The sequence below is a fragment of the Diabrotica virgifera genome, chromosome 10 (genome assembly GCF_917563875.1).
Source record: "Diabrotica virgifera virgifera chromosome 10, PGI_DIABVI_V3a".
Lineage (NCBI taxonomy): Eukaryota > Metazoa > Arthropoda > Insecta > Coleoptera > Chrysomelidae > Diabrotica > Diabrotica virgifera.
Genome location: NC_065452.1, coordinates 144,002,760 through 144,017,989, shown reverse-complemented (window position 1 = coordinate 144,017,989; position 15,230 = coordinate 144,002,760). Strand labels below are relative to the sequence as shown.

At 33.6% G+C, this 15,230-nt stretch overlaps 1 protein-coding gene across 1 annotated transcript in view; it reads right to left on the bottom strand.

Annotated features, from left to right (window-relative positions):
• LOC126893217 (cytoplasmic polyadenylation element-binding protein 2) overlaps window positions 1-7,463 on the bottom strand; it is a 577,895-nt gene extending 570,432 nt beyond the window's left edge. The window contains exon 1 of the mRNA XM_050663186.1: window positions 6,330-7,463. Coding sequence (XP_050519143.1) covers window positions 6,330-7,319 — 990 coding nt within the window. The 5' untranslated portion in view covers window positions 7,320-7,463. The remainder of the gene's footprint in view (window positions 1-6,329) is intronic.
• Between the last annotated feature and the right edge of the window lie 7,767 nt (window positions 7,464-15,230).

The window sequence follows — 15,230 nt, the reverse complement described above, 5'->3', positions numbered from 1 at the left end:
ACACTAAAATACAAGACCACAAACGAAGACCTGCGAAACATAACCAGAATTGCAGTTGTGGAGAGAGCTTGTAGATTGAAATGGAGATAGGCTGGCCAGCTGGCAAGGATGAATGATGGAAAGAGTACACGCAAGTCAACTGAATGAAGACCAAGATAAACGAAACAGATGAAAACCAAAAGAAAGTTTTAATAACTGAATCAATGCTCTCAAGTTGTATATAGACATTGTGTTTTACAGTGCCCCAAACGAATATAATTTCAGCTTTTCTTGTTCTTAATTATTAGTTTATCCTATCATATCTGCAATTATTCTATTTTTGTAGTCTTTCTGAATTTCTACGAATTTTTTACCTCTTCATCTTTATCTTTTTATTATTAATGTCCACTTCACAGTTATGTCTGTGTTTCTGGGTCTATTTTTAATTTTTACTGGTATTTCATTACTACTGGTATTTCAGTCACATTTTTGCCGTCTGTGTCATTATCCACTTCTCTTATATTTGTGTGTCTATTTTTAATTAATCTTTTGTTTCTTGATTCTTGGCATGTTTCCTGCCAAAACTGTGTCCTGAAACTTTCGGATTTACCAAAATATAGGTATTTACAAGCTTTTTCTGAAATTAGTATACAAAGAGATGATTTTTTTACTTCTGTTTTGTTTTTAATTTGTTGCAAGACGATTTAATTTCAGATTTGGTCCGTTTCCACATAATGTTTTATGGGAACTATAAAGATTTTTTATTGTGTGTTGCGGTATAAAGTTATTACATAGTCTAAAAATACTTATTTTAAAATTGTTCATTTTCTCTAGAAACTTATATTTTTATACCAACTCACGATATCAACAAGTACAAGTTTTTAATGCATTTTTTATCAATTTTGTCACTCTTCCTTTATATACGTTCTCAAGTAAAGTTATTTTAATGTAATAAACTATTATACCAATATACTAATCATATACTTGTAAACGAAAAGAAAACAGTACGAATGACTGAAGAATAATAAATTAGGTTAATTTTTTTTAATAGATACTGTAACATTAAAAACATAACAATAAAATTGTTAGGTTACGCGACCAACCAGGTCCAAATAGCAGTTAACCAAATCCATAAATGAACAGAAAATGGAAAATCGGGCTGAACGAAGCTAAATCTGTTCATGTTAATTTTACCAACAAAAAATACAATATAGTAAATGGTAGTATTCATGTATAACATTAATATGTTATACATAGAAGAACTAAGTATAGGGTATAAAAAAATGTATTGGCTTGTTGGAAGAAACTCCACCCTGTCATTCCATATTAAGTTATTACTTTACAAACAAACATTAAGACCTGTATCGACATATGGATGCCCACTATGGGGATGTGTTAGACCAAGCAGTATAACAATAATACAAAGGCTCCACAACAAAATACTGAGAGAGGTTGTAGATGCTCCTTGGTACGTGGTAAACACTGACCTCTCCTAGTCCATAAGGACCTAGGAACCGAAACTGTGAATATAATCAGCAAGAAGATGGCAGGAAGTCACGAGCAACGCCTTCATAGGCAGCAGTAGAATATGAGGCAATCCAGCTTCTCGATACTACTGGGCAAACTAGAAGGTTAAAGAAGACAAAGCATTTTGAACTAGTTTGAGTAATAGTGAAAAGCAGAGCATGGTGCTTGTATGCGTGTGCATGTTAAAATAGTGCATTATCGTTCTGATGATTATGGGAAAAATAATTGTAGGTATAGCAGATACGTATAAAGAAGTGTAAAGTATAAAGAGGTGAGCAAAAAGAGACACAAAAATAGAAACTAGCAAGTGTATAAATCGGTAATATGTGATTGTAATACTAAATGAAAACGTTTTTCTATAATTATTGTTACTGTGTATAAACGCCCATACCAGTCTGAGACTGTAGTTCTAAGTTCACCTCCATTTAACGTAGTACAGACTGGGTTGAGCAGTTCTCATACCCGATATGGCATATTCCAATGGTTAATAGGGCACGTTATATGGGTATATAGGATAGGTGTGAATGAGTTAAGTTATAACCAAATAAATACCTGCAGATCAACTGAAAACATGACATAGCAAAATTGTGTTTGATAATAGAATATGACACATATGGAAAGCTTTGTGCTGCAAGTACTACTCCCCAATTCCGAGATGATACACATTCAAGTCCTAGAGATCTATAGCACATTTATTGTGTTCTAAGCGATGCCCCAAAAAGCTGGCAAACCCTTGGGGATTATAGTCCTGGGGTATGGGCGCACTGTCGTCCCAACCCGTGGGAATAGCATGGATACGAGACAAAAAGAAATGGTCCGAAAGAGAACTCATAAGTAACTCTTCTGAGACAATAAATAAAATTATAAGGGACCATTTTATGATTGTTGCTGAAAACTAAATTGAAAGAAGACTTTGGTAACCAAAGAATATAAGTATGGGAATAAAGCATTAAGGCCATTATAAATGTGCAGGATAATAACATTGTTACAAAGACCATGCTCGGAAGAATCCTTATATAGCTCTGAAACGCCTGAGGGAGGCAAGACTGACAGTTTCCAGAGAAAAAACTAAGTTCATGCTCATGTCAAGGAACCAACCGGAAGCACAACATCAAGAAGCCACCTTGTATTTCACAAATGAACAGATACGAGAAAATGGACAAGATTCAAATACCTGGGTGCAGCTATAAGCAGTTCTTTAAGTTCAGAGTTGTCAATAATAATACAAAGATCTGGTACGTAAGCCTGATCCATCGAGTAAGGGAATATGGATGCGGAGCATGGATAAATATGAAGAGGCGCTTATAAGAATGTAGTCTGGGGGATCTAAGGAGAACTACGAACTGCAGCAATTGTTTGGAAAACAAGACTTGAAGACTGAAATAAAGAAAGAGCGGAAGTTGGGTTGGTCACGTATAGAGAGGGGGGGGGGGAGAATAGTCAAGAACGTGTTTCTGCGTGGTCCAAAAGGAAGGAGTAAAAAAAAACCCGACTCAGATATGTAAAGTAAGGAAAACTAGGCATGCAAAATGCAAACAAGAATATTCAGAGGAAAACTTATCAAGAGCAGAAGAAAATGGTAATATTGCAAACAACAATCAGAGAAAGGTTTACAGCAGTTATAAAATGTTCAAAACAGAAAAAAGAAATGTTGAGAGGTGCTCGGATGAGTCTAAGCAAGCTGATGAACGCTAAAGCAAATTAACATAAATATGACAGACAAATGATGTATTAATGAGCACGTACTAGAAATGCCAATTTATGATAATGATGATCTGGCATTTTATAATTAAAGAACAAAGCAAAATAAACGATATTATTTGTTAATGACTGTTTAAAAATGTATACTGATTTTATAAAAAAAAAGTATTTAAAACTGTATTATATAATAAATATAGGACAAATTAAAAACAGGGTTCTAAAGCAGCAATATATCAAATTTAGATATTAGGTATATACAGTGTGTCTACGTAACTTGGAACTATATGGGAAACTTTTTTAATATCAATTTTACGAAAAAAAGTTATTCTTCATAAAGTGCTCTGCATAGTCTAAAACCTAAGATGCAATCATCAGATATCAAATTTTATCAATAATATACGAGGTATGTCCAAAAATATGAATTTCGCTCAAGAGTAAAGTGCCTTTATATTTCACAATATCGAAAATTGTTATTAAGAAAAGTTGTTTGTAATTAAAAATTATGTTATAATATGCATTTACACTCTTTTAATTGAAAAAAAAATTGAAAATTTTCCTCAAATTACGGATACCCAACATCATTTTTATTTAAGATAACTCAGTTATTATTAATTTTGCGAAAAAAGTTATTCTTCATAAAAATGTCTAAATAGTCAAAAAACTAAGATGCAATCATAAGATATCAATTTTTTTTCAATTTTATACGATGTATGTCAAAAATATGAATTTCGCTCAAAAGTAAAATACCTTTATAGTTCACAATATTTCAAATAGAAGGATGTCATTGCATATTGAAACATAGTTTTTAATTCTGAACAACTTTTTATAATAACAAATTTCAATATTGTGAAAAATAAAGGTACTTTACTCTTCAGCGAAATTCATATTTTTTGACATACCTCGTATATAATTGACAAAATTTAATATCTTACAATTTTATCTTGATTACTAGACTATGCAAAACTTTTTATAAAGAATAACTTTTTTCGTAAAATTAATACTAACGGAGCCATCATAAATAAAAATGATGTTGGGTGTCCGTGATTTGAGGAAAATTTTCAACAAAAAAATTTTCAATTAGAAAAGTGCAAATGCACATTATTACATAATTTTTAATTACAAACATCTTTTCTCAATGACAATTTTCGATATTGTGAAATATAAAGGCACTTTACTCTTGAGCGAAATTCATATTTTTTGACATACCCCGTATACCGTTGATAAAATTTAATATCTGATGATTGCGTCTTAGGTTTTACACTATGCAGAGCACTTTATAAAGAATAACTTTCTTTCGTAAAATTGATATTAAAAAAGTTTCCCGTATGGTTCCAAGTTACGCAGACACACTGTATATACAGGGTGTAACAAAAATACAGGTCATAAATTTAATCACATATTCTGGGACCAAAAATAGTTCGATTGGACCTAACTTACCTTAGTACAAATGTGCACATAAAAAAAGTTACAGCCCTTTGAAGTTACAAAATGAAAATCGATTTTTTCCAATATATCGAAAACTATTAGAGATTTTTTATTGAAAATGGGCGTGTGGCATTGTTATGGCAGTAGTATCTTAAGAAAAAATTATAGTGAAATTTGGACATCCCATAAAAATTTTATGGGGGTTTTGTTCCTTTAAACCCTCCTAAACTTTTGTGTACGTTCCAATTTAATTATTATTGTAGTACTATTAGTTAAACGCCATATTTTAAAAAGTTTTTTGCCTCTTAGTACTTTTACGAAAAGTTAGTTTTTATCGAGATACATATTTAGAATATTTGTCAAATCCACCACATATTTGTATATGGATGTACGATTATGGAGACTCGGTAATAATATGAAAATTTATTTATGATTTACATTTTTAGGTATAGTTTGAACCATATTAAAAAAGAAGCCACGTCTCGATAAAAGGTACCTTATCGAAAAAATACAAAGAGTCAAAAAAGTTTTAAAAACACTGTGTTTAACTAATGGTACCGCTGTAATAGTTTAATTGGAACGTACACAAAGATTTGGGGAGTTTAAAGGAACAAAACCCCCATAAATTTTTTATGTAAACATATTAAAAAAGAAGCCGCAACTCTATAAAAACTCCTTATCGAAAAAATACTAAGAGGCAAAAAAGTTTTAATGATACTGAACGTAACTAATGGTACCACAATAATAATTTAATTGGAATGTAGACAAAAGTTTGGGGGGGGGGGGGGGTTTAAGGAAACAAAACCCCCATAAAATTTTTATGGGGTGCACAAATTTCACTATAATTTTTCTTTAAAATGTTCCTGCCATAAGAATGCCACATGTCCATTTTCAATAAAAAATCTCTAATATTTTCCGATATATTCGAAAAAATCGATTTTCATTTTGTAATTTCAAAGAACTTTTTTTTATGTGCATATTTGTAGTAAGGTAAGTTAGGTTCATTCGAACTATTTTTGGTCCCAGAATATGTGATTTAATTTATGATCTGTATTTTTGTTACACCCTGTATATATATACAAAAAAATGATATAATTTAAGAGAATAACACAACAAAAAAAGTCTGTGGATTTGATCCAGAGACTCACGATTAAATACCTAACTATTATAACCGAGCCATATTCTTTAGTAATTACTATAATGTTTACATAAAGTTTTTTTATGAATTCATTTATGAATGATTTTTATGAACTTATTTATAGGAAGATCCTTCGAAAATTGATCTAAAATCAATTTATTAATTTTTTCACGACCGAAATTAAATCGATTCTTATGACTTATATTTTTGTACCTATTAATAATGATGTGTGTAATAATTTAAAAAATATATAGAATTTTGTTTTTTTTTTGTAACTTTGAAATAAGTACCTGAATATTTATTATACGGAGAACACAAAAATGTTGGTTTATATCAAGATAATATGATACTCTTCTAAAAGAACTATTTATTGATGCATGCAGAGTGTGTGAAAAGATAATAGGATAACTAGAAAAACCATATGTTTAGCAATCAATCGTTCCACATATGACTATAGCACAAAAATAAATAATGTAAAAATACAAAAAAAAACTAAAAAATCTGGCAATGGCATCACAGTGATAAACGAAACAGTGCTTCAAGTGCCACACATTATTACCTGATAGGGTAGTAGCTCTCTGTTTTCGTCCATGTTGGTGATCTCGAAAGTGGGCGGCTGAGTAAAGGGTCCTTTTCCTGGATAAGAAGTGCTTCTCCGAAATTTGACAGGCGAAATGACCTGCTGTTGATTGAAAGTAGGACTAGGTTTACGGCCCGCCCCACTGAGACCTACTCCCATCTGTTGTAAGGGAGGAAGATTTGGAACGCTCCGGCCACGGTTCCACACGGAAGAATTGCCCGGAGACCAATTTTGACCCGGTGGAGGATTGGCCCAGGTACCGTAACCTTTATACAACGGATGATTCGACAGAGATTGTTGTCTTGCCATATTGTGGGGAAAATTGTGGCTAGCTGTGATGGCTCTCCGGCCTTGATTCACGTGATTCTGATTCATGTTGTTACCACCGAACATTTGTTGTTGAGTTGGCGAAGAATAATTTTGAAAGCCCATACCTCCGTTGACACTAGCGAAATTTGGAGCATATCCGTCTTCTATAGCCGTCGACCAGAGAGCTCCAGCTGGTGTGCTGGGCTCAGCAGGATGGAAGAGAGGTTGTAGAGTCGGTACTGCCTTGTTTCTTGAAACCGGGTCGTTTAGCTTGTCCGAGAGATCGTTGACAGAATTCTCACAGTCCTTCGAAGCCGCAACTGCGGAAGCTACTGCTGCAGCGGCTGTTGTACCAACGTTTTTGTCTATTGCGGAAGTGGTAACCGAGGTGGACGTCGGAAGAGATAGTTCTTCCGCGTTAGCACCACTGACGGAGACACTTGATGCTTGATTCTTCTCGGAGGCGGAAAGATCATCTTGCATCGTTGGATTGTATAATTTCGCCTGTTCTACTAATCCCGTCGCCACTGAAGACGAAGAGCTGGTAGGTGTGGTGTAGAATAACGTATTCGCAGACGGATTGCTCTTAGCGGAATTCACGGATATTTCTACTACACTCAAACCGATGTTCGCATTACCACTAGAACTAAACTCCCCCATGAGTATACGTCACTGCCTAGATGCGGAGCACGACGTCCCGTATCTGTATTTGCGTTATGTCATACACATACACCCGTCTATACGTGAACACACAACCAGTGAACGGCTGAACCACCAGCCTACATTCATGTTAGTGTCATTAGTTTGCATGGAGGACCACGATCTCCGAGAACTAACGATCGACCTCGATTCGGGACGAATATACGAACCTGCCAAAGATTGCATCGCCTGAGTTTGCGCCACCTAACTCATTTCTTCTTTTGTTTTTTAGTCCGGGAAATATCGGTTGCGTATTTTACGAAAATTCTATTTTCCATACCACCTTTATTGTAAAGCATTATAGTATTTGTCAATTAAGCTCATCAGTTTATACATTTATATCATCAAAATAGTTGTACGTTTATACAGGGTGTTTCAAAAAGGTATGTTATAAATTAAATCACGCATTCCGGGGACAAAAATAAATTGATTGAATCCAACTTACCTTAGTACAAAAGTGTACACAAAAAAAGTTACTTTAAAGTACTTTGAAGTTACAAAATGAAAATCGATTTTTTTCAATATACCGAAAACTATTGGAGATTTTTTATTGAAAATGGACATGTATGATTCTTATGGCAGGTACATCTTAAAACAAAATTATAGTGAAATTTGTCCACCCCATAAAAATTTTATGGGGGTTTTGTTCCCTCAAACCCCCCCCCCCCCCAAACTTTTGTGTACGTTCCAATTAATTCATTATTGTGGTACCATTAGTTAAACACAACGTTTTTAAAACTTTTTGCCTCTTAGTATTTTTTCGATATTGGGGGGCCAAAATTCTATGGGGGTTTTGTTCCTTTAAACTCCCCAAATGTTCGTGTACGTTCCAATTAAACTATTATTGTGGTACCATTAGGTAAACACAGTGTGTTTAAAACTTTTTTGCCTCTTAGTCTTTTTTTGATAAGTCACCTTTTATCGAGATGTGGCTTCTTCTTCAAAATATACCTAAAAATGTAAATTATAAATAAATTTTCAGATTATTAACAGGTATATCATAGGTACTTAACCATATACAAAAAATATGTGGTGGATTCGACAAATATTCAAAATATCTCGATAAACACTGGCTTATCGAAAAAGTACTAAGAGGCAAAAAAATTTTAAAAGCATTGTGTTTAACTAATGGTGCCACAATAATAATTTAATTGGAACGTACACAAAAGTTTGGGAAGGGGTTTAAGGGAGAAAAACCCCCATAAAATTTTTATGGGGTGCACAAATTTTACTTTAATTTTTTTAAGATGTTGCTGTCATAAGAATGCCACCCACATGTCCATTTTCAATGAAAAATCTCTAAGAGATTTCGATATATGAAAAAAAATCGATTTTCATTTTGTAACTTCAAAGGGCTGTAACTTTTTTTGTGTACACTTTTGTACTAAGGTAAGTTGGATTCAATCAATTTATTTTTGTCCCCGGAATGCGTGATTTAATTTATGACATACCTTTTTGAAACACCCTGTATATAGGGCGTTGAATTTTTATACGATAGGGGTAAGCGACGAATATTTTTTAATAGAAAACTAACTAATAAAATACATATAATTAGAATAAAATAATATCAATCCAGTGTTGACTGGATTCGAAAATACTAGCAACGTGGTATTCATATTATTATCGATAAAAAAAATCGGAACGTAACAATAACCTTATCACCGTCTACACACGCTCTGGCAAAAGCACCTGACTGTCGGGGCTGACAAAGTTACTCCATTTTTTTTACTCCAGTTATGACGTCAGACATTTAAAAATACGGCTTATACACATTAGGTTTAGAAAAAATGTAAGCAAAATGATAATTTTTCATAATATACCATTTACCATAATTTTGTAATACGTTGTTTATTTCGTTCTTTCCGTATTCGTTAATAATCTATTTATACACAAAGGACGTGTTAACTATGACAATTGACTACTTGAAGCTGTCTATTTTAAAACCCTTTGTGTACCTACTCCCAATTATGAGGTTAGAAATTAAAAAATACGGCTTATACACATTATGTTTAGACTTTATACAAAATGTAAGTATGTACATAAAATAATAATTTTACGTTTTGTCAGATACTTTTGTCAGGGCGTGTGTAGAGCCGACCCGACAAAAATGGTCGGGACATTTTGTCGTGCCAGGAGGTCAAGTTCAAGTTGTCTGGTTGTCAGAGCTTGTGTAGACGGTTTTAAGCTATTACAAAGTCATTTGTATTTGAGTGGTGTCTTTAAATTTCGAGATTTAAACATACTGAATAGCAGGTATAATAATTAAACCTACAATAGAGTAACGTTGATTACTTTCTACCTGTGCCAGAAACTTTACGGCACCACTACAATACAAATAACTTTTTTTTTTTTTTTTTTTTTTTTTTATTGAGAAATTCGCATCAACCCGAAGGTTATTAGCGAGGAGCAGATTTACAATATTAAATATTATATATTTACAAAATTAATAGCTTTTAAATAGTTTAATATATTTGTGAACGAACAATTTTCACCAAGTGCTTTCTCTAAGTTTGTTGGAATACCGTAAATTCTTCTTGCTGTGGAGAAAACTGGACAGTCTACAATTATATGTTTTACCGAGAGTTTAACGTTACACTGATCACATTTCGGTTCAGGTTCTTTTGTTATTAAGAACTTGTGTGTGGCACTGGTATGACCTAACCTAAGGCGGGTTATTGTCACTTGATCCCTTCTTTTGGTGGGGAAACATGTCCATGGTTTAATGTTCGGTTTAATATTCCAAAGATTGGACACTGAAAATTGCCACCGGTTTTGCCACTCACTTAGGATACGCGATTTGATAACACTTGAAACATCACTAGTTGTCACATATTGCACGATAGTAGAGTCAGCTGAGTTGACGGCTTCACGCGCACACTTATCTGCTTCTTCATTGCCTCTTATACCAATATGTGACGGGATCCAGATGAAGATTACCTCCTTATTACGATTTTGTATCTCGATCAGATTTTGTTTTATTTTTCCCAGAATGTAATTCTCTGGGTATATTTTTCCTATGGATTTTAGTGAGCTTAGTGAATCAGTCAAAATTATGTATTTCTGATTTGGTGAGGATATAATATATGTCAGTGCCCCATATATGGCATATAATTCTGCATTAAAAGTACTGCAGTGTATTGGCAACTTATATTTTTGGCACATATTCGAGGATATAACTGCTGCTCCCACGCCATCTGTTGATTTTGAAGCATCTGTATATATTTGAGAGAAGTTTGTATACTTTGATAATAAGTTTTGCAGATTTTTATGTATTATACTATGGTTAGTAGTATGTTTGTCCAATGAAGTTAAGGTGGTAATTATTTTTGGTACTCCCAAATTCCATGGCGTAGCAGGTTCAAAACTAACAGGATAGCAAGGAGGTAAGGTGGTGTTAAGAGATGAGAGATCCATTTTGATTCGGTGGTAGAAAGGTTTGTGTAGACGTGGTTTATGGGAGAAAAATGTTGATAATCGGTTAAGGTGATCATATTTGAAGGTGTGGTTATTAGGATTTGCATTTGATTTAATTGCATAGGTTAACTTTAAGTACATTCTTCTGTAATACAGTGATGGTTCAGCTGCTTCACAATACAGACTTTCTATTGGTGTGGTTCTGAAAGCTCCCAAGACAATGCGGAGTGCAGTATTGTGGATTGAATCTAAAATTTTAAGAGAAGACTCAGTAGCCGATGAATATGCTATCGCGCCATAGTCTAATTTAGATCTGATTAGAGTTCTGTAGAGAGAGAGCATAGTTTGTCTATCTGCTCCCCAGTCTTTTTTTGACAATGATTTAATGATATTAAGTCTTCCTTGGCATTCGATTGCCAGTTTCTTAATATGTTCTTTCCAATTTAGATGTTGGTCGAATATCATTCCTAAAAATTTTACAGTATTTTTCCGAACTAACGAATTGTTATATAGTGAGAGTGAAGGGTGATTAGGGCAGCTTTTCTTTGAGAATAATATAAATTGTGTTTTTTCTGTAGAAAATTGAAACCCACAACTTTGCGACCATTTCTCTAGTTGATGTAAGAACGTTTGTAGCATATTCGTGATGTTTTCCATATTTTGACTTCTCGCATAGATAACAAGGTCGTCTGCGTATAAGAGACCTTTCAGTGGTAAGTTCATATTGGTTAGGACATCATTTATTGCTACTAAAAAAAGTGTAGGGCTTAACACTGATCCTTGTGGAATACCATTCTCTAGTTTTGTTTTTGGTGATAGCATACCATTAGTTTTAAGTTGGAATGATCTATTGGTAAGGAAATTGTTAATGAACGCTAGGCAGTGTCCCCTGATATTTAAATTATGTAGTTTCTTGACTATTAGGTGTTTCCAAGTGACATCATAGGCTCCCGTGATGTCAAAAAATATAGCGACGCATTTTTGATTGACAGCAAAAGCTTCAAGTATGTCATTTTCTAATGCTAAAATATTGTCTATTGTTGATCGATTTCTACGAAAACCACTTTGATTTGGAATGATTAGGTTTCGATTCTCAAGAGTCCATAAAAGCCTTTTATTTACAATTTTTTCCATTAATTTACCCATAGCACATGTCAAAGATATTGGTCTATATGAATTTGGATTACTTTTTGGATTGTTTGGTTTTAAAATTGGTATAATAATAGATTCTGACCATTTTGGTGGAAATTTATGTTGAGTCCAGATTAAATTAAATAACCTTAGTAAGTACTGGTGAGCGTTTGAAGGTAAATTTTTTATAAATTTTACCGGAATATCATCAGGTCCCGCTGCCGAATCTTTAAATGAGTTAAGGGCTTCGTTGTATTCTTCCATTAAAAAAGGAGAGTTTATATTACTTTTATCTATCTCATCGAAGTTAATTAGATTACGTTCTTCATGTTGCTTAAGTGTAATAAAGCTCTGGTTATACTGGGTATTACTAGATCTGTGTTTATAAGTGTTAGCCATTTCTTCTGCGATTTCGTTGTCGGAGGTAATAACCTTATCTTGAATATTTAGTGAGTTGATTTTTAAATTTAAACTTTTTCCCGATATTCGTTTTATCTTCTTCCATATGTCACTCATAGGAGTAGAGCTGTTTATTTTAGAAACATAATCAATCCAGGATTGACGTTTAGCTGTCTTTATTGTCAATCTAGTTATGGCTCGAGTTCTCTTATATTCTAGTTGGTTTTCAAGTGATTTATTTCTTTTATATTTATTAAAGGCAGTTTTACTTTCTCTAATGACCTTTTTACAAGACTCGTTCCACCATGGAACTGGTGTTGAATGTTTCGTTTGAGCTGTTTTACCGATTGAGTTTTTAGCTGCCTTAATAATTATTTGGGTCAAATTGTCTAGACATTCTTCGACATTAATTATTGTTGTCGAGCACTTGTTTATATATGATTCTATCTGTTGGGCGAAATGCTTCCAATCGGCTTTATCTATTTTCCATTTGGGAGAGAAATGGGTTGTGCGTTTGTGTTGATTGTTTTCTATAATTAATGGATAATGGTCACTGTTGTATGTGTACTGCATTGGATACCAAGACAAATGTGGGTAAAGATCACTGTCACATATTGTTAGATCAAGTGGTGTAGCTTCTCCAGTTCTTATATTAAATCTAGTCGGGCTTCCGTCATTTAAGAGAGACAAATTAAGATGATCTATAATTTCTTCAATGGCGGTACCCCTTTGATCTTTATATGCTGATCCCCAGATGTGATTATATGCGTTTAGGTCACCCAAAATGATTCGAGGAGTAGGAATTTGTTTAAAAAGATCCTCTAGTTCGTTTCTGGAAATTACTGCTCCAGGAGGTAGATATATGTTGCAAATGTTTATATTAGTTTTCCCAATAACGGTGACAGCAATGGCCTCTAAGTTAGTATTTAGAGGTATTCTTATCGAGTCATATGAATTATTAATTAAAATTGATACACCGCCACTAGCAATGTTCTGGTTAAGTCTTATTTGATTATGACAAACATAGTTTCTTAAGGTTATATTTTGATTTGGTTTAAAATTGGTCTCTTGTAAACATACAAAAGCTGGATTTTGTTCTGAAAGAATGATCTGTAGCATAGGTAAATTATTGAAATAGCCATTTATATTCCACTGTATTAATTTATTAAACTCCATTTTAATTTATTAAATTTATTTATTGATTTGTTTGTGAGGAGTCACTTTCTGTATCGGATACTAGGTCCTGTGGGATTTGCATCTGTAAGTGTTTTAGAAGAATTTTCCTTAATTTGGTATTTCGGGTCTTTGTAGATCTGTCTTGAGTATAGGGATATATTTTGTTTAACATATCGATGAGAGCTGTAAAGTTATCTGTATAATTTTCAACGGTAATAAGTGGATCGGGTGAACTCTTTATGTTTTCGAATAGGTCTGTTATCTGAACATAGCTTAGAACAAATGGTGGCGACTGCTGGTTTATGAATGCTTCTAGAGATTTTCCTTTATTTTGTTTTTTCTTTTTCTTGGGATTAAGTGCTATTTCCGCTGGATTGGTAAACATCGGTTTATCAGTGGTATCATTAGGGAGCGGGGGAGGACTTAAGGTATCGTCGATCGTTCTTTTTGAACTATTTTGTGAAGACTCAATATTCATATGTAAGGTAGTTGATTCGCTCTCAGTTTCTTTGGGGTTCAGTTGATTGTTTGTAGTTGGGGTAGCTGATTGAATTGAAACAGATGCTGGTGTGATGGTTGATATTTCTGGAGGATTTAATATTGGGTTTTTTTCTACTGTGGTTGGAGCAATAGGATTTGGTTTTGGATTGATAGGTTCTGGTATGCTGGTTGATATTTCTGGAGGAGTGAATGTTGGGATGTTTTCTACTGAGGTCGAAGTGATAGGATTTGAGTTTGGATTGATAGGGTTTTTGCAGTTAGTTGCCGTATGACCATTTTGTTTACAGTTGTAACATGTCAAGTTGCCACTCGATAAGAATATTCTGTATGAAGTATTATCGTAGTTGATTAAAAACGATTCTGGAATTGTGAGGTCTGTTGGGCTGATAAAGATTTGCCTTCTGAAGCTCATTATATGACTAAATTCAGGTAACGGTGCACCAATTTTTAAAAAGGACATTGTAGATTGAATAACAAGTCCCATGGACTCGAGTTCTTTAACTAATACATCATGAGGAATTGATGGACAAACATTAGAGAGAATAATTCTTTCGGAAGGAGTTATATACCTTCGAGCTTGTATAATCTGATTGTTAACCACAATGTTGCCGTTATTTTCAGTCATGAATTTTTCTACGATATTTTCAGATGATAAATACAAACATATTCTATTGTTTGATAATCTAGAGCAGAATAGTATATTTTTTGGATGGATGATTTTTCCCAGCGGGAGGAGGTAATCTTGTATTTTCGCATCTTCAATGGAATTAAAAATGATTGCCTGGCGCTTAGAGGGATGTTTTTGTTGAATAAGCGCGGTAGAGTAACTTCTTGGTGTAGAATTATCCATTTGAGAATTTCCTGGTAAATTTATTTCACCGCTTTGTGACATCTTGATCGATTTTTAAACATTTCTAAGTACGGACCTGTCCCCGGCTGGGAAAAAAGCCGAGTGGACACACAGGTCGATGGTAATTAAATGTTTTTGTTTAACGTCAAGCAGATTTCGATATAAAAATTTACAATAATGTTAAATACTAATTAGATGTTTTCTGTGGAAATTACAGTAAAACTGTACTTACAAATTTGGAAAGTTGAGATTCAATTGATCACTAATAACTTCACCAAGTTTGGTTAAATTTTGAAAACTTATTCTCACTTAATTTGAACTATTTTGTAGAGCCAAAATAAACACACCGTTCCGACATACAGTCAGGATCGGCTTCACAAATAACTTTGTAATAAGCTTAA